Below are 20,808 nucleotides of genomic sequence, written 5' to 3'. Positions count from 1 at the left end.
AGGTTTCTGTCAGATTATTTTGGCCATTTTTTTTTCCGCCTTATCACATATTGTTAGTTGTGTATTTTTTAAAACTGTGAATTTGTGTCTTCAGAAATAATACACATCTTTTTCACAGCAAAATGTTGTACAATAAACATATAGGAGTTGAGAAATAGACCTTTAAGGGAAATAAACCCCACATTTTTTCATTCATGATTCATATAGAGCATACAATTTTCAGATTTACTTATTTTATCAAATGTTCACTGGGTGAGCCTGCGACAAGCAGCTAGCTCACAGTAGTGTGTTGCTTCTGAGCCTACCTATGTATGCTTTTCAACAATGGATACCAAGAGAATGAAGCAAAAAAGATAAGAGGAGTAAATTGGAAAGTTGTTTAACATTGCATGTTCTATCTGAATCATTAAAGTTTTTGACTTTACTGTCCCTGTAATGCCTTTGCTACCCTGCAAATCTTTGTACACAGAATCAACTCTTACTAAGTTTCAAGAAGCTTGATGAATAAAAGATTGTTTAGAGTGGAATAGATCTGCACAAGGGTCTACGTGTGAGCAGGGAGGGGCAAGCATTAAAAACTAAATTTATTGTTACCTGAATAATAAATTCCTTTTTTTCTTGGTAGTGCGAGTTCACGAGTCCTTACTCTTGGGAATGACATTACCTGGCCACCAGGAGGAGGCAAAGACACGCTACCGGAGCTCTAAATATCCCTCCTACTTCCTATTCCCTCACAGTAGTACTTTTAGACGAGAAAAAGAAAAAGAAAGACAGTAGGGTAAAGAGGTGCAAACTTGGATTGCCACCACCATAAGTAATTTGGGTGAGTTTGTGGACTCTCACTACCATGCACAGAGGTACCGGAGCCAGTGTAGATTTAAAGGGGTACAGCCTGTAAAACAAAACACACAGGCCTCTATTTATCAAGCTGTCAACCGCAAATACGCTGGAATTCCGCAGCGTATTTGTGGCGAGCCTGATTCGCCTTAGTTATCAAACCCTACAGACCGGCAAAAGTAGAATTTAGTGACGTAACATACGATCCGCCGGACTCAGTCCGACACAGATTGATGCTTACGTCACTACAGATGTTCCGAACGCAAGCTCGGCACAATCTGACTACTTTTGGAAGTTATCAAATTTCTACCAGGTACGCTCGGCACTCTTCCGGCCCAGCGTACCTGGTTTTCAATCAGCTGCCCTGGAGGCGGCGGATGCCATAGGAATCAATGGGAGTCGGAAAGCAGTGAAAGCTCATGTTCGCTGCTGCCCAATATCCCATTGATTTCTATGGGAATGTCTACACCTAACACCCTAACATGTACCCCGAGTCTAAACACCCCTAATCTGCCCCCCCTACACCGCCGCCTCCTACATTATACTTATTAACCCCTAATCTGCCCCCCCTACACCGCCGCCACCTACATTATACTTATTAACCCCTAATCTGCACCCCCTACACCGCCGCCACCTAAATAAAAGTTATTAACCCCTATCCTGCTGCTCCCGGACCCGCTGCCACCTACATTATATTTATTAACCCCTAATCTGCTGCCCCCAACGTCGCCGCCACTATATTAAATTTATTAACCCCTAAACCTAAGTCTAACCCTAACACCCCCCTAACTTAAATATAATTTAAATTAATCTAAATAAATATTCCTAGCATTAAATAAATTATTCATATTTAAAACTAAATACTTACCTATAAAATAAACCCTAAGATAGCTACAATATAACTAATAGTTACATTTGTATCTTTCTTAGGGTTTATATTTATTTTACAGGCAACTTTGTATTTATTTTAACTAGGTACAATAGTTATTAAATAGTTATTAACTATTTAAGACTTCCTAGTTAAAATAAATACAAATTTACCTGTAAAATAAAACCTAACCTAAGTTACAATTACTCCTAACACTACACTATAATTAAATAAATTAACTAAATTAACTACAATTAATTACAATTAAATAAAATTATCTAAAGTACAAAAACAAACACTAAATTACAGAAAATAATAAAATAATTAAAAAAAATTAAACTAATTACACCTAATCTAATCCCCCTAATAAAATAAAAAAGCCCCCCAAAATAATAAAAATCCCTACCCTATACTAAATTACAAATAGCCCTTAAAAGGGCTTTTTGCGGGGCATTGCCCCAAAGTAATCAGCTCTTTTACCTGTAAAAAAAAAATACAATACCCCCCAACATTAAAACCCACCACCTACACACCCAACCCTACTCTAAAACCCACCTAATCCCCCCTTAATAAAACCTAACACTAACCCCCTTGAAGATCACCCTACCTTGAGACGTCTTCACCCAACCGGGCAGAAGTGGTCCTCCAGACGGTCCGAAGTCTTCATCCTATCCGGGCAGAAGGGGTCCTCCAGACGGGCAGAAGTCTTCATCCAGGCGGCATCTTCTATCTTCATCTATCCGGAGCGGAGCGGGTCCATCTTCAAGACATCCGATGCGGAGCATCCTTCCAGGCCGACGACTACCCGACGAATGAATATTCCTTTAAATGACGTCATCCAAGATCCAATCAGCCAATAGGATTGAGCTTGCATTCTATTGGCTGATTGGAACAGCCAATAGAATGTGAGCTCAATCCTATTGGCTGATTGCATCAGCCAATAGGATTTTTCCTACCTTAATTCCAATTGGCTGATAGAATTCTATCAGCCAATCGGAATTCAAGGGACGCCATCTTGGATGACGTCATTTAAAGGAATATTCATTCGTCGGGTAGTCGTCGGCCTGGAAGGATGCTCTGCGTCGGATGTGTTGAAGATGGACCCGCTCCGGATGGATGAAGATAGAAGATGCCGTCTGGATGAAGACTTCTGGCCGTCTGGAGGACCTCTTCTGCCCGGATAGGATGAAGACTTCGGACCGTCTGGAGGACCACTTCTGTCCAGTTGGGTGAAGACGTCTCAAGGTAGGGTGATCTTCAAGGGGTTAGTGTTAGGTTTTATTAAGGGGGGATTGGGTGGGTTTTAGAGTAGGGTTGAGTGTGTGGGTGGTGGGTTTTAATGTTGGGGGGTATTGTATTTTTTTTTTACAGGTTAAAGAGCTGATTACTTTGCGGTAATGCCCCGCATAAAGCCCTTTTAAGGGCTATTTGTAATTTAGTATAGGGTAGGGATTTTTATTATTTTGGGGGGCCTTTTTATTTTATTAGGGGGATTAGATTAGGTGTAATTAGTTTTAAATTGTTTTAATTATTTTATTATTTTCTGTAATTTAGTGTTTGTTTGTTTTTTTGTACTTTAGATAATTTTTCTTAATTGTATTTAATTGTATTTTTAGTTTAGTAAATTTATTTAATTATAGTGTAGTGTTAGATGTAATTGTAACTTAGGTTAGGTTTTATTTTACAGGTATATTTGTCTTTATTTTAACTAGGAAGTTAATAAATAGTTAATAACTATTTAATAACTATTGTACCTAGTTAAAATAAATACAAAGTTGCCTGTAAACTAAATATAAACCCTAAGATAGCTACAATGTAACAGTTATATTGTAGCTATCTTAGGGTTTATTTTATAGGTAAGTATTTAGTTTTAAATAGGAATAATTTATTTAATGATAGTAATATTTATTTAGATTCATTTAAATTTATATTTAAGTTAGGGGGTGTTAGGGTTAGATTTAGGTTTAGGGGTTAATCAATTTAATATAGTGGCGGCGACGTTGGGGGCGGCAGATTAGGGGTTAATAAATGTAGGTGGCGGCGGTGTAGGGGGGGCAGATTAGGGGTTAATAAATATAATGTAGGTGGCGGTGGGCTCCGGGAGCGGCGGTATAGGGGTTAATATATTTATTAGAGTTGCAGCAGGGTCCGGAGCGGTGGTATAGGGGTTAATATATTTATTAGAGTTGCGGTGGGCTCCGGGAGCGGCGGTATAGGGGTTAATATATTTATTAGAGTTGCAGCAGGGTCCGGGAGCGGTGGTATAGGGGTTAATATATTTATTAGAGTTGCGGTGGGGTCCGGGAGCGGCGGTATAGGGGTTAATATATTTATTAGAGTTGCGGTGGGCTCCAGGAGCGGCGGTATAGGGGGTAAACAGTATAGTATAGTGTGGGTGTTTAGTGACAGGGTAGCAAGAAAGCTGTAAAAAAGCCGAAGAGCAGCAAAATTGATGACTGTTAGTTAACAACAGTCTGCTGCTCATCGCTCCGTACTTGGTGCGTGGTTTTTTGAAAGCTTTTTTGATAATTTTGAAGAACGTATTCAGGTCCGCGGCAGCGATGTTAGGCGATCTTAGGCGAGCATATTGGTGCCGTCCAATGCAGGTAAGTTGACGGCTTGATAACTAGAGGCCACAGTCAGTAACTTACTGCCAATCATAATGCACATAGGCCTCCTGTATGTGAACTCCGGACACTCTCTAATATTGTAAAACCCTGTATGTGCAGAAGCCAGCAACTGTGCTCCAACTGCCCATATATGTGAAAAGGGTTTCCTCACTATGGGAATAGTAAAGACTGGAGTTGCTAGCTACAGTACTTAATAAGTACCTGCAGTAGTGGAAACATACTCTTGAGCAGTGGTGTAGTATACTTTCTCCAACATAGGTGTGTCCGGTCCACGGCGTCATCCTTACTTGTGGGATATTCTCTTCCCCAACAGGAAATGGCAAAGAGCCCAGCAAAGCTGGTCACATGATCCCTCCTAGGCTCCGCCTACCCCAGTCATTCTCTTTGCCGTTGTACAGGCAACATCTCCACGGAGATGGCTTAGAGTTTTTTAGTGTTTAACTGTAGTTTTTATTATTCAATCAAGAGTTTGTTATTTTAAAATAGTGCTGGTATGTACTATTTACTCAGAAACAGAAAAGAGATGAAGATTTCTGTTTGTATGAGGAAAATGATTTTAGCACCGTAACTAAAATCCATGGCTGTTCCACACAGGACTGTTGAGAGCAATTAACTTCAGTTGGGGGAACAGTGTGCAGTCTCTTACTGCTTGAGGTATGACACATTCTAACAAGACGATGTAATGCTGGAAGCTGTCATTTTCCCTATGGGATCCGGTAAGCCATGTTTATTAAGATAGTAAATAAGGGCTTCACAAGGGCTTATTAAGACTGTAGACTTTTTCTGGGCTAAATCGATTCATTATTAACACATATTTAGCCTTGAGGAATCATTTATTCTGGGTATTTTGATATGATTATATCGGCAGGCACTGTTTTTGACTCCTTATTCTTTAGGGGCTTTCCCTAATCATAGGCAGAGTCTCATTTTCGCGCCTGTATTGCGCACTTGTTTTTGAGAAGCATGACATGCAGATGCATGTGTGAGGAGCTCTGATACATAGAAAAGACTTTCTGAAGGCGTCATTTGGTATCGTATTCCCCTTTGGGCTTGGTTGGGTCTCAGCAAAGCAGATTCCAGGGACTGTAAAGGGGTTAAATATAAAAACGGCTCCGGTTCCGTTATTTTAAGGGTTAAAGCTTCCAAATTTGGTGTGCAATACTTTTAAGGCTTTAAGACACTGTGGTGAAATTTTGGTGAATTTTGAACAATTCCTTCATACTTTTTCGCAATTGCAGTAATAAAGTGTGTTTAGTTTAAAATTTAAAGTGACAGTAACGGTTTTATTTTAAAACGTTTTTTGTGCTTTGTTATCAAGTTTATGCCTGTTTAACATGTCTGAACTACCAGATAGATTGTGTTCTGACTGTGGGGAAACCAAGGTTCCTTCTCATTTAACTATATGTATTTTATGTCATAATAAAATTTAGTAAAAATGATGCCCAAGATGATTCCTCAAGTGAGGGGAGTAAGCATGGTACTGCATCATCCCCTCCTTCGTCTACACCAGTCTTGCCCATACAGGAGGCCCCTAGTACATCTAGTGCGCCAATACTCCTTACTATGCAACATTTAACGGCTGTAATGGATAATTCTATCAAAAACATTTTAGCCAATATGCCCGCTTATCAGCGAAAGCGCGACTGCTCTGTTTTAGAAAATTCTGTAGAGCATGAGAACGCTGATGATATGGTTTCTGAAGGGCCCCTACACCAGTCTGAGGGGGCCAGGGAGGTTTTGTCTGAGGGAGAAATTTCAGATTCAGGAAACATTTCTCAACAAGCTGAACCTGATGTGATTACTTTTAAATTTACGTTGGAACATCTCCGCGCTCTGCTTAAGGAGGTGTTATCCAATTTGGATGATTGTGATTATCTGGTCATTCCAGAACCACTATGTAAAATGGAAAAGTTCTTAGAGAGGGCCCCCCGAAGCTTTTCCTATATCCAAGCGGGTGGCGTACATTGTTAGTAAAGAATGGGACAGGCCCGGTATACCTTTAGTACCTCCCCCCATATTTATAAAATTGTTTTCCTATAGTCGACTCCAGAAAGGACTGATGGCAGACAGTCCCCAAGGTCGAGGGGGCGGTTTCTACTCTACACAAGCGCGCCACTATACCCATAGAAGATAGTTGTGCTTTCCAAGATCCTATGGATAAAAAAATAGAAGGTCTGCTAAAGATGTTTGTTCAGCAAGGTTCCCTTCTACAACCAATTGCATGCATTGTCCCTGTCACTGCAGCCGCGTGTTTCTAGTTTGATGAGCTAGGAAAGGCGATTATTAGTAATTCTCCTTCTTATGAGGAGATTATGGACAGAATTCGTGCTCTTAATTGGCTAATTCTTTCACCCTAGACGCCACCTTGCAATTGGCTAGGTTAGCGGCGAAAAAATGCTGGGTTTGCTATTGTGGCGCAGAGCGCTTTGGTTAAAATCTTGGGCAGCGGATGCGTCTTCCAAGAACAAATTGCTTGACATTCCTTTCAAGGGGAAAACACTCTTTGGCCCTGACTTGAAAGAGATTATCTCTGATATCACTGGGGGCAAGGGCCACGCCCTTCCTCAGGATAGGTCTTTTCAAGACCAAAAATAAACCTAAGTTTCGTCCCTTTCGCAGAAACGGATCAGCCCCAAGGGCTACGTCCTCTAAGCAGGAAGGTAATACTTCTCAAGCCAATCCAGCCTGGAGACCTATGCAAGGCTGGAACAAAGGAAAGCAGGCCAGGAAACCTGCCACTGCTACCAAGACAGCATGAAATGCGGGCCCCCGATCCGGGACCGGATCTGGTGGGGGGCAGACTCTCTCTCTTCGCTCAGGCTGGGGCAAGAGATGTTCTGGATCCTTGGGCGCTAGAAATAGTCTCCCAAGGTTATTCTCTGGAGTTCAAGGGGCTTCCTCCAAGGGGGAGGTTCCACAGGTCTCAGTTGTCTTCAGACCACATAAGAAGACAGGCATTCTTACATTGGGTAGAAGACCTGCTAAAAATGGGAGTGATTCATCCTGTTCCATTAGGAGAACAAGGGATGGGGTTCTACTCCAATCTGTTCATAGTTCCCAAAAAAGAGGGAACGTTCAGACCAATCTTAGATCTCAAGATCTTGAACAAGTTTCTCAAGGTTCCATCGTTCAAGATGGAAACCATTCGCACACTTCTTCCTTCCATCCAGGAAGGTCAATTCATGACCAAGGTGGATTTCAAGGATGCGTATCTACATATTCCTATCCACAAGGAACATCATCGGTTCCTAAGGTTTGCATTCCTGGACAAGCATTTCCAGTTCGTGGCGTTTTCTTTCGGATTAGCCACTGCTCCTAGGATTTTCTCATAGGTACTAGGGTCCCTTCTGGCGGTGCTAAGACCAAGGGGCATTGCTGTAGTACCTTACTTGGACGACATTCTGATTCGAGCGTCGTCCCTTCCTCAAGTAAAGGCTCACACGGACATTGTCCTGGCCTTTCTCAGATCTCACGGATGGAAAGTGAACGTGGAAAAGAGTTCTCTATCTCCGTCAACGAGGGTTCCCTTCTTGGGAACTATAATAGACTCCTTAGAAATGAGGATTTTTCTGACAGAAGCCAGAAAAACAAAACTTCTAGACTCTTGTCGGATACTTCATTCCGTTCCTCTTCCTTCCATAGCGCAGTGCATGGAAGTGATAGGTTTGATGGTAGCGGCAATGGACATAGTTCCTTTTGTGCGCATTCATCTAAGACCATTACAACTGTTCATGCTCAGTCAGTGGAATGGGGACTATTCAGACTTGTCTCCGAAGATACAAGTAAATCAGAGGACCAGAGACTCTTTCCGTTGGTGGCTGTCCCTGGACAACCTGTCACAAGGGATGACCTTCCGCAGACCAGAGTGGGTCATTGTCACGACCGACGCCAGTCTGATGGGCTGGGGCGCGGTCTGGGGATCCCTGAAAGCTCAGGGTCTTTGGTCTCGGGTAGAATCTCTTCTACCGATAAATATTCTGGAACTGAGAGCGATATTCAATGCTCTCAAAGCTTGGCCTCAGTTAGCGAGGGCCAAGTTCATACATCAACCATCAGGGGGGAACAAGGAGTTCCCTAGCGATAGAAGAAGTGACCAAAATCATTCTATGGGCGGAGTCTCACTCCTGCCACCTGTCTGCTATCCACATCCCAGGAGTGGAAAATTGGGAAGCGGATTTTCTGAGTCGTCAGACATTGCATCCGGGGGAGTGGGAACTCCATCCGGAAATCTTTGCCCAAGTCACTCAACCGTGGGGCATTCCAGACATGGATCTGATGGCCTCTCGTCAGAACTTCAGAGTTCCTTACTACGGGTACAGATCCAGGGATCCCAAGGCGGCTCTAGTGGATGCACTAGTAGCACCTTGGACCTTCAAACTAGCTTATGTGTTCCCGCCGTTTCCTCTCATCCCCAGGCTGGTAGCCAGGATCAATCAGGAGAGGGCGTCGGTGATTTTGATAGCTCCTGCGTGGCCACGCAGGACTTGGTATGCAGATCTGGTGAATATGTCATCGGCTCCACCATGGAAGCTACCTTTGAGACGAGACCTTCTTGTTCTAGGTCCGTTCGACCCACTCCAGCTGACTGCTTGGAGATTGAACGCTTGATCTTATCAAAGCGAGGGTTCTCAGATTCTGTTATTAATACTCTTGTTCAGGCCTGAAAGCCTGTAACCAGAAAAATTACCACATTATTTGGTATATCTGTTGGTGTGAATCTGCAGGATTCCCTTGGGACAAGGTTAAGATTCCTAAGAGTCTATCCTTCCTTCGAGAAGGATTGGAAAAAGGATTATCTGCAAGTTCCTTGATGGGACAGATTTCTGCCTTGTCTGTGTTACTTCACAAAAAGCTGGCAGCTGTGCCAGATGTTCTAGCCTTTGTTCAGGCTCTGGTTAGAATCAAGCCTGTTTACAAAATTTTGACTCCTCCTTGGAGTCTCAACCTAGTTCTTTCAGTTCTTCAGGGGGTTCCGTTTGAACCCTTACATTCCGTTGATATTAAGTTATTATCTTGGAAAGTTTTGTTTTTGGTTGCAATTTCTTCTGCTAGAAGAGTTTCAGAATTATCTGCTCTGCAGTGTTCTTCTCCTTATCTGGTGTTCCATGCAGATAAGGTGGTTTTGCGTACTAAACCTGGTTTTCTTCCAAAAGTTGTTTCTAACAAAAACATTAACCAGGAGATAGTTGTGCCTTCTTTGTGTCCTAATCCAGTTTCAAAGAAGGAACGTTTGTTGCACAACTTGGATGTAGTTCGTGCTCTCAAATTTTACTTAGCAGCTACTAAGGATTTCAGACAAACTTTGTCTTTGTTTGTTGTTTATTCTGGTAAACGGAGAGGTCAAAAAGCAACTTCTACCTCTCTCTCCTTCTGGATTAAAAGCATTATCCGATTGGCTTATGAGACTGCCGGACGGCAGTCTCCTGAAAGAATCACAGCTCACTCCACTAGGGCTGTGGCTTCCACATGGGCCTTCAAGAACGAGGCTTCTGTTGATCAGATATGTAAGGCAGCGACTTGGTCTTCACTGCACACTTTTTCTAAATTTTACAAATTTGATACTTTTGCTTCTTCTGAGGCTATTTTTGGGAGAAAGGTTTTGCAAGCCGTGGTGCCTTCCATTTAGGTGACCTGATTTGCTCCCTCCCTTCATCCGTGTCCTAAAGCTTTGGTATTGGTTCCCACAAGTAAGGATGACGCCGTGGACCGGACACACCTATGTTGGAGAAAACAGAATTTATGTTTACCTGATAAATTACTTTCTCCAACGGTGTGTCCGGTCCACGGCCCGCCCTGGTTTTTTTAATCAGGTCTGATAATTTATTTTCTTTAACTACAGTCACCACGGTAACATATGGTTTCTCCTATGCAAATATTCCTCCTTAACGTCGGTCGAATGACTGGGGTAGGCGGAGCCTAGGAGGGATCATGTGACCAGCTTTGCTGGGCTCTTTGCCATTTCCTGTTGGGGAAGAGAATATCCCACAAGTAAGGATGACGCCGTGGACCGGACACACCGTTGGAGAAAGTAATTTATCAGGTAAACATAAATTCTGTTTTCTCTGCCCTCTGAGATCAGAAAGAAAAAATGAGAGGTGGACCCTGAAATCCCATACTGTAACTAACAGTAGAAAGTTCCTAGTAGGGAAGTATAACCATCTGGCCATAACAGAAGCAGGCGTGGGAACTTCCCATCATCGCCCATGGCAGGCTGCTGTGCAAATACTTTACCAAAAATATTTATATTGCACCAGCCATCTAATCCATACCCTCTCTTCGGGGAACTATCCACTAAAGATCAATTAGAATGAGTATTCACGAAATATCAAGTTCACTTATGTCCTCTCTCCTTGTCCTCTCTTTGACAAGGCAAAGAACTACTGGGAGGGAAAGGGAAGTAGGAGTAGGGTGTCTTTGCCTCCCCTTAATGGCCAGGTGATGTAATTCCCAAGACTAAGGATTTGTGGATTCTCACTTCCATTAGAAAGAAATGAAATATAATGTTATTGTTTTCGTTAAATAAAGATATTTAAATTGTTATTATTCATGTCAGCTGAAAAGTTGATCAAATGTGAACCTATTAAACTGTAGATAGTTCACCTCCCTATAATTTTATTAATTTCAAGGCACTATGTATTTATAATGGTGTATAACTAAATGAGTAATTTTCTGATATAACTGAAAAAATAGTCTGAAAAGTTATTCTAAAGATGAAAAAATTTAGAAAACCAGGATTTGAATTGATTTAAATTAAGTCTTCTAGTGATTTAAATCAATTTGATTTAAATCAAACCCTATACCATGATTTAGACACGAACATTATACAATTTGGGGAATTGGTAGAGTAAGATACAAATCACCAGAAGGCTGTTTAATCCACCCCTAGAAAGGGACAACCCAGATCCTTTAATTTTATTAAAAACTCTGTTTTATCTATAACAACCTCTTGTCTTTCAGTTGTATGCAATTATGTGGACATTGTAAGTCACCTGTTTTGTTTTTGTCCAGGAAAATCTGTCAACATTGTCAGTGCCCGTGGGAGGATCATGGCAGTGCAGGAAACCCTCAGGAGTTGGAACGTTCCTTGTGCCGTTTGGTCTCAGGAACACATCGGAACTCTGAGTGCAGCAGCAATTCTGACAGCCCTTCGGACAAGTATGCATGGGTGCCCTCTGGATTAACTCCTGAGCAGGTAACGCCACCACCCACATATTGTGCCCACTGTTCTTCTGTAATTAGCATATGGATTTGCTCTGCCCAGTATCCTACCCCATGCTACATGACCTGTCCTGTTCATACATGGTTCTTAGATGCACTTGTTTGACCATCTCCAGGTGTACCAGTACTTCAGCTGCCTTCCTGAAGGCAAGATACCCTACGTACAGAGCCCTGGGGAGAGATACAGAGTAAGACAGCTCCTCCGTCAGTTGCCCCCACATGACAGTGAGGTAAGAGCTTGGAGAAACATCAGCGCTGCACATGCATTCAGGCCTGCTTCTGTCCTATGGGCCACTTTATCTCCTGTTTTTCTCCTCTAGACCAGTTCCTCTATTTTTCTCTTGTCCTCTGCCAAGTCCCAACCACCAAGTTGACATTTCTGGTTCTGTCAGTAGAGTCTAGTGCTTTTTCCTGGTTATTTCTCCAGACCCCAGTTGGTTATTTCTTTAGAATCTAGTATGTTCCTTGTTCCTATAGCCCAATAGTTTATTGGTCCTTTTCCCAGAGTCCAGTGTTTTTCTTGGTTCTTTTTCTGTAGAGCCCAGTGGGTTTTTTTGGTTCTTTGTGAACAGCTTAGTAGTTTTTCCTAGTACTTTATGTAGACCCTAGTGTATACTGTTTCTTTCTACAGAGCCCAGTGCCTAATCCTAGTTCTTTTTACCAAGACCATTGCTTTCCTGAGTTATTCTCTACAACCCAGAGCTTTTTCTTGGTTGTTTCCCTAGAACCCAATGCTTTATTTGGCACCAAGTTCTAAGTTTTTTTCCTGTTTCTTCTCAATAGCCCAGTGCTTTTCTGGTTCTTTTACAATAGGATCTGGTGCATATTTTCAGGTTAATTCCATAAAGAGCCGAAAGCATTTTTTCAATGCTTTCCTGTTTTGTTCCGAAAACCCAGTTCCTTCTAGTTAATTCCATAGTGTGCTCTGCTAATTTTCTTAGAAGCCAGTGATTTGTTAAACCTGGTTGTTTCTGTAGAGTCTAGTGTGTTCCTTGTTCCTTCCATAGAGCCCAATAATTTCCCCAACTATTTCCCTAGAGCCCAGAGCTTTTTTTTTGTTCTTTCTCTAGAGCCCAGTGCTTTATTTGTTCTCTCTCTGCTTTCCCGGTTCTCTTTCTAGAGCCCAGTGCTTGTTTTTTTGTAGAGCCCAGTGCTTGTTTTTTTGTTCTTTTTCTAGAGCCCACAGTGTTTTGTACCTTTCTGTAAAGCGTAGTGTTTTTTTCCTTTTGCACTTTCTTGGTTCTTTCTCTAGAGCCCAGTGCTTTCCTGGTTCTCTCTCTAGAGCCCAATGCTTTCCTTGTTATTTCTATGCTTTCCTGGTTCTTTCCCTAGAGCCCAGTGCTTTCCTTGTTTTTTTTCTCTGGAGCCAATGCTTTCATTGTTCTTTCTCTAGAGCCCAGTGCTTTCCAGGTTCTGTGTTTTTTGTTTTGTTTTTTGCTTTAGAGCCAGACACATTTTGTCTGGTTCATTCAGTTAAGAACCCATTGCCTATTTTCTAGTTCTTACCATTAAAAAAGAACAAAAGAAAACTTTTGTTTGTCCTTTCCTGGTTCTTCCTGCAGAGACAATTATTTTCCTATGGCCCAATGTTTCTTCTAGGCTCTTCCCTAAAGCCTAGTCCAGTCCTGGTTCTTTACGTAGACAGTACTTTTTTGTTGGGGGGGGGGGTTCTAGTCTATCCTAATATCCCACTGCTTTCCTGGTTAATTCTTTCCAGCCAAGTTTTTTCTAGTTCTTTTTGTACAACTTAGTTATTTTACTGGCTCCTTCTGTAGAGCCCAGATATTTTTCCTAGTGCTTTCTGTAGAACCTAGAGCCCAATAATTTCCTGACTCTTTTCCTAGAGCCCATTGTTTTTCATAGTTCTTTCTCTAGAGCCCATTGATTTTTATGGTTCTTTCACTAGAGCCCAGTCTTTTTTCCTTAACTCTTTATGTAGAACCTAGTGTGTTCCTTGTTCTTACTCTAGAGCCAATAGTTTTCATGTCTCTTTCCCTAGAGCCCACTGCTTTTTCCTGGCACTTTCTGTGGTGCCTGGTGATTTTTTTCTTGATTCTGTCTGTGGAGCCCACTGTTTTTTTGTTTGTTTTATATCTTCCTTTTATTAGGCCAAGACATATATCTAAAAATGTTCAAAGAATGCTCTGTGGATAAGAAACATGCATCTCCTTGGTTCTTATCCAGAGAGCATTGTATTTTTCCAGATTTTTTTTCCTAGAGCCCAGAGCTTCTGTAATATTGTTTTTCTTCAAGCACATATCTTTTCCTGTTTCCTGGTCTACCCTGTGACTTAGCATTGCCTACTTCCTGGTTATCTCTTCAGCTCAAGGCTTCTTATTCATGGTTCTCCTTTCAGCTCATGACTACCTACACCTGGTCCTACCTCTTGGTAAGGATACCTTTACCTGTTCAGTCCTCTGGTTCATGGCTACCTACACCTTTATCTGGTTCAGGGCTACATACTCTTCCCTCTAGCTCAGTGCTACCTGGTTTTCTCTTTTCATGGTTCCTTGATCTCATTTGTTGCCATAGTGATTTCTTGGTTCTGGTCTTTCTTAAAACACTTCTTACTATGCTCTCAAACCCAGTTTATTCTGGTGTTCTTGTTTCCTACATTTGTTTCCTGTGTGGATGATTCTATGACAGGCCCAATACCGATGTTAGTTGTAAGCCGGTCCTGTCCCAGGCCCGGTACTGCTGCTCTTTGCAGGGAGAGGAAGAAGAGGAACAGTTGACTGTTTTCAGCCAGAAACGGAGACTTGAAAATCTGGGTCGTGGTTCTGTGCATCCAGTCTCCGGAACCATTAGTGGTACCGTGTGCCAGAGGGTGAGATGACTTTACGTAAAAATACAACTTTTGTATGTTCATGTAAATATATTAAAATGTATTACCCCTAATAAGCCTCCTTTGTGCACACAAACACATACACATGACACGTATACACTGACATATATTCACATACACATGCATATTCATTGTTCACACATACACACACACGCACCTTAATATACAGTATATGCACATGCTTAAACATATTCACACACACACATGTATTTATCCATATGCACACAAACATACACATGCTTACAAATACACACACACACACATATATATATATATATATATATATATATATATATACACACGCATACACATATAACATAATTTATGTAAGAACTTACCTGATAAATTCATTTCTTTCATATTAGCAAGAGTCCATGAGCTAGTGACGTATGGGATATACATTCCTACCAGGAGGGGCAAAGTTTCCCAAACCTCAAAATGCCTATAAATACACCCCTCACCACACCCACAATTCAGTTTAATGAATAGCCAAGAAGTGGGGTGATAAAAAAGTGCGGAAGCATATAAAATAAGGAATTGGAATAATTGTGCTTTATACAAAAATCATAACCACCACAAAAAAAGGGCGGGCCTCATGGACTCTTGCTAATATGAAAGAAATGAATTTATCAGGTAAGTTCTTACATAAATTATGTTTTCTTTCATGTAATTAGCAAGAGTCCATGAGCTAGTGACGTATGGGATAATGATTACCCAAGATGTGGATCTTTCCACACAAGAGTCACTAGAGAGGGAGGGATAAAATAAAGACAGCCAATTCCTGCTGAAAATAATCCACACCCAAAATAAAGTTTAATGAAAAACATAAGCAGAAGATTCAGACTGAAACCGCTGCCTGAAGTACTTTTCTACCAAAAACTGCTTCAGAAGAAGAAAATACATCAAAATGGTAGAATTTAGTAAAAGTATGCAAAGAGGACCAAGTTGCTGCTTTGCAAATCTGATCAACCGAAGCTTCATTCCTAAACGCCCAGGAAGTAGAAACTGACCTGGTAGAATGAGCTGTAATCCTCTGAGGCGGAGTTTTACCCGACTCAACATAGGCAAGATGAATTAAAGATTTCAACCAAGATGCCAAAGAAATGGCAGAAGCTTTCTGGCCTTTTCTAGAACCGGAAAAGATAACAAATAGACTAGAAGTCTTTCGGAAAGACTTAGTAGCTTCAACATAATATTTCAAAGCTCTAACAACATCCAAAGAATGCAATGATTTCTCCTTAGAATTCTTAGGATTAGGACATAATGAAGGAACCACAATTTCTCTACTAATGTTGTTGGAATTCACAACTTTAGGTAAAAATTCAAAAGAAGTTCGCAACACCGCCTTATCCTGATGAAAAATCAGAAAAGGAGACTCACAAGAAAGAGCAGATAATTCAGAAACTCTTCTGGCAGAAGAGATGGCCAAAAGGAACAAAACTTTCCAAGAAAGTAATTTAATGTCCAATGAATGCATAGGTTCAAAGGGAGGAGCTTGAAGAGCTCCCAGAACCAAATTCAAACTCCAAGGAGGAGAAATTGACTTAATGACAGGTTTTATACGAACCAAAGCTTGTACAAAACAATGAATATCAGGAAGAATAGCAATCTTTCTGTGAAAAAGAACAGAAAGAGCAGAGATTTGTCCCTTCAAGGAACTTGCAGACAAACCCTTATCTAAACCATCCTGAAGAAACTGTAAAATTCTCGGTATTCTAAAAGAATGCCAAGAAAAATGATGAGAAAGACACCAAGAAATATAAGTCTTCCAGACTCTATAATATATCTCTCTAGATACAGATTTACGAGCCTGTAACATAGTATTAATCACAGAGTCAGAGAAACCTCTTTGACCAAGAATCAAGCGTTCAATCTCCATACCTTTAAATTTAAGGATTTCAGATCCTGATGGAAAAAAGGACCTTGTGACAGAAGGTCTGGACTTAACGGAAGAGTCCACGGTTGGCAAGAGGCCATCCGGACAAGATCCGCATACCAAAACCAGTGAGGCCATGCCGGAGCTACCAGCAGAACAAACGAGCATTCCCTCAGAATCTTGGAGATTACTCTTGGAAGAAGAACTAGAGGCGGAAAGATATAGGCAGGATGATACTTCCAAGGAAGTGATAATGCATCCACTGCCTCCGCCTGAGGATCCCGGGATCTGGACAGATATCTGGGAAGTTTCTTGTTTAGATGAGATGCCATCAGATCTATTTCTGGAAGTTCCCACATTTGAACAATCTGAAGAAATACCTCTGGGTGAAGAGACCATTCGCCCGGATGCAACGTTTGGCGACTGAGATAATCCGCTTCCCAATTGTCTACACCTGGGATATGAACCGCAGAAATTAGACAGGAGCTGGATTCCGCCCAAACCAAAATTCGAGATACTTCTTTCATAGCCAGAGGACTGTGAGTCCCTCCTTGATGATTGATGTATGCCACAGTTGTGACATTGTCTGTCTGAAAACAAATGAACGATTCTCTCTTCAGAAGAGGCCAAAACTGAAGAGCTCTGAAAATTGCACGGAGTTCCAAAATATTGATCGGTAATCTCACCTCCTGAGATTCCCAAACTCCTTGTGCCGTCAGAGATCCCCACACAGCTCCCCAACCTGTGAGACTTGCATCTGTTGAAATTACAGTCCAGGTCGGAAGCACAAAAGAAGCCCCCTGAATTAAACAATGGTGATCTGTCCACCACGTTAGAGAGTGTCGAACAATCGGTTTTAAAGATATTAATTGAGATATCTTTGTGTAATCCTTGCACCATTGATTCAGCATACAGAGCTGAAGAGGTCGCATGTGAAAACAAGCAAAGGGGATCGCGTCCGATGCAGCAGTCATAAGACCTAGAATTTCCATGCATAAGGCTACCGAAGGGAATGATTGTGACTGAAGGTTTCGACAAGCTGAAATCAATTTTAGACGTCTCTTGTCTGTTAAAGACAGAGTCATGGACACTGAATCTATCTGGAAACCCAGAAAGGTTACCCTTGTCTGAGGAATCAATGAACTTTTTGGTAAATTGATCCTCCAACCATGATCTTGAAGAAACAACACAAGTCGATTCGTATGAGATTCTGCTAAATGTAAAGACTGAGCAAGTACCAAGATATCGTCCAAATAAGGAAATACCACAATACCCTGTTCTCTGATTACAGACAGAAGGGCACCGAGAACCTTTGTAAAAATTCTTGGAGCTGTAGCTAGGCCAAACGGCAGAGCCACAAACTGGTAATGCTTGTCCAGAAAAGAGAATCTCAGGAACTGATAATGATCTGGATGAATCGGAATATGCAGATATGCATCCTGTAAATCTATTGTGGACATATAATGCCCTTGCTGAACAAAAGGCAAGATAGTCCTTACAGTGACCATCTTGAACGTTGGTATCCTTACATAACGATTCAATATTTTTAGATCCAGAACTGGTCTGAAGGAATTCTCCTTCTTTGGTACAATGAAGAGATTTGAATAAAACCCCATCCCCTGTTCCGGAACTGGAACTGGCATAATTACTCCAGCCAACTCTAGATCTGAAACACAATTCAGAAATGCTTGAGCTTTCACTGGATTTACTGGGACACGGGAAAGAAAAAATCTCTTTGCAGGAGGTCTCATCTTGAAACCAATTCTGTACCCTTCTGAAACAATGTTCTGAATCCAAAGATTGTGAACAGAATTGATCCAAATTTCTTTGAAAAAACGTAACCTGCCCCCTACCAGCTGAGCTGGAATGAGGGCCGCACCTTCATGAGGACTTAGAAGCAGGCTTTGCCTTTCTAGCAGGCTTGGATTTATTCCAGACTGGAGATGGTTTCCAAACTGAAACTGCTCCTGAGGATGAAGGATTAGGCTTTTGTTCTTTGTTGAAACGAAAGGAACGAAAACGATTATTAGCCCTGTTTTTACCTTTAGATTTTTTATCCTGTGGTAAAAAAGTTCCTTTCCCACCAGTAACAGTTGAGATAATAGAATCCAACTGAGAACCAAATAATTTGTTACCCTGGAAAGAAATGGAAAGTAGAGTTGATTTAGAAGCCATATCAGCATTCCAAGTCTTAAGCCATAAAGCTCTTCTAGCTAAAATAGCTAGAGACATAAACCTGACATCAACTCTGATAATATCAAAAATGGCATCACAGATAAAATTATTAGCATGCTGAAGAAGAATAATAATATCATGAGAATCATGATCTGTTACTTGTTGCGCTAAAGTTTCCAACCAAAAAGTTGAAGCTGCAGCAACATCAGCCAAAGATATAGCAGGTCTAAGAAGATTACCTGAACACAGATAAGCTTTTCTTAGAAAGGATTCAATTTTCCTATCTAAAGGATCCTTAAACGAAGTACCATCTGACGTAGGAATAGTAGTACGTTTAGCAAGGGTAGAAATAGCCCCATCAACTTTAGGGATTTTGTCCCAAAATTCTAATCTGTCAGACGGCACAGGATATAATTGCTTAAAACGTTTAGAAGGAGTAAATGAATTACCCAATTTATCCCATTCTTTGGAAATTACTGCAGAAATAGCATTAGGAACAGGAAAAACTTCTGGAATAACCACAGGAGATTTAAATACCTTATCCAAACGTTTAGAATTAGTATCAAGAGGACCAGAATCCTCTATTTCTAAAGCAATTAGTACTTCTTTAAGTAAAGAACGAATAAATTCCATTTTAAATAAATATGAAGATTTATCAGCATCAATCTCTGAGACAGAATCCTCTGAACCAGAAGAGTCATCAGAATCAGAATGATGATGTTCATTTAAAAATTCATCTGTAGGGAGAGAAGTTTTAAAAGATTTTTTACGTTTACTAGAAGGAGAAATAACAGACATAGCCTTCTTTATGGATTTAGAAACAAAATCTCTTATGTTATCAGGAACATTCTGCACCTTAGATGTTGAAGGAACTGCAACAGGCAATGGTACTTTACTAAAGGAAATATTATCTGCATTAACAAGTTTGTCATGACAATTAATACAAACAACAGCCGGAGGAATAGCTACCAAAAGTTTACAGCAGATACACTTAGCTTTGGTAGATCCAGCACTAGACAGCGATTTTCCTGTAGTATCTTCTGACTCAGATGCAACGTGAGACATCTTGCAATATGTAAGAGAAAAAACAACATATAAAGCAAAATTGATCAAATTCCTTAAATGACAGTTTCAGAAATGGGAAAAAATGCCAAAGAACAAGCTTCTAGCAACCAGAAGCAATGAAAAATGAGACTTAAATAATGTGGAGACAAAAGCGACGCCCATATTTTTTAGCGCCAAATAAGACGCCCACATTATTTGGCGCCTAAATGCTTTTGGCGCCAAAAATGACGCCACATCCGGAACGCCGACACTTTTGGCGCAAAATAACGTCAAAAAATGACGCAACTTCCGGCAACACGTATGACGCCGGAAACGGAAAAGATTTTTTGCGCCAAAAAAGTCTGCGCCAAGAATGACGCAATAAAATGAAGCATTTTCAGCCCCCGCGAGCCTAACAGCCCACAGGGAAAAGAGTCAAATTTTTGAAGGTAAGAAAAAATGATTAATTCAAATGCATTATCCCAAATATGAAACTGACTGTCTGAAAATAAGGAATGTTGAACATTCTGAGTCAAGGCAAATAAATGTTTGAATACATATATTTAGAACTTTATATAAAAGTGCCCAACCATAGCTTAGAGTGTCACAGAAAATAAGATTTACTTACCCCAGGACACTCATCTACATGTTTGTAGAAAGCCAAACCAGTACTGAAACGAGAATCAGCAGAGGTAATGGTATATATAAGAGTATATCGTCGATCTGAAAAGGGAGGTAAGAGATGAATCTCTACGACCGATAACAGAGAACCTATGAAATAGACCCCGTAGAAGGAGATCACTGCATTCAAATAGGCAATACTCTCCTCACATCCCTCTGACATTCACTGCACGCTGAGAGGAAAACCGGGCTCCAACTTGCTGCGGAGCGCATATCAACGTAGAATCTAGCACAAACTTACTTCACCACCTCCATCGGAGGCAAAGTTTGTAAAACTGAATTGTGGGTGTGGTGAGGGGTGTATTTATAGGCATTTTGAGGTTTGGGAAACTTTGCCCCTCCTGGTAGGAATGTATATCCCATACGTCACTAGCTCATGGACTCTTGCTAATTACATGAAATAAATATATATATATATATATATATATATATATATATATATATATATATATATATATATATATATATACACACACACACACACATATTTATCCATATGCACACAAACATACACATGCTTACAAATACACACACACATATATATATATATATATATATATACATTTTGATACACATAACAGATATACATACACACATGCACAGATGTTCACACATTCACATGCATGCACACACA

The 20,808-nt window shown here is 40.8% G+C and overlaps 1 protein-coding gene across 1 annotated transcript in view; it reads left to right on the top strand.

Annotated features, from left to right (window-relative positions):
- Nucleotides 1-20,808, top strand: part of PRICKLE3 (prickle planar cell polarity protein 3) — an 85,262-nt gene that overhangs the window by 37,847 nt on the left and 26,607 nt on the right. The window contains exons 3-5 of the mRNA XM_053696209.1: nucleotides 11,344-11,527; nucleotides 11,670-11,783; nucleotides 14,240-14,380. Coding sequence (XP_053552184.1) covers nucleotides 11,344-11,527; nucleotides 11,670-11,783; nucleotides 14,240-14,380 — 439 coding nt within the window. The remainder of the gene's footprint in view (nucleotides 1-11,343; nucleotides 11,528-11,669; nucleotides 11,784-14,239; nucleotides 14,381-20,808) is intronic.

This window comes from Bombina bombina, chromosome 12 (genome assembly GCF_027579735.1).
Source record: "Bombina bombina isolate aBomBom1 chromosome 12, aBomBom1.pri, whole genome shotgun sequence".
Taxonomy (NCBI): domain Eukaryota; kingdom Metazoa; phylum Chordata; class Amphibia; order Anura; family Bombinatoridae; genus Bombina; species Bombina bombina.
This window is presented reverse-complemented; position numbering and strand designations above follow the sequence as displayed.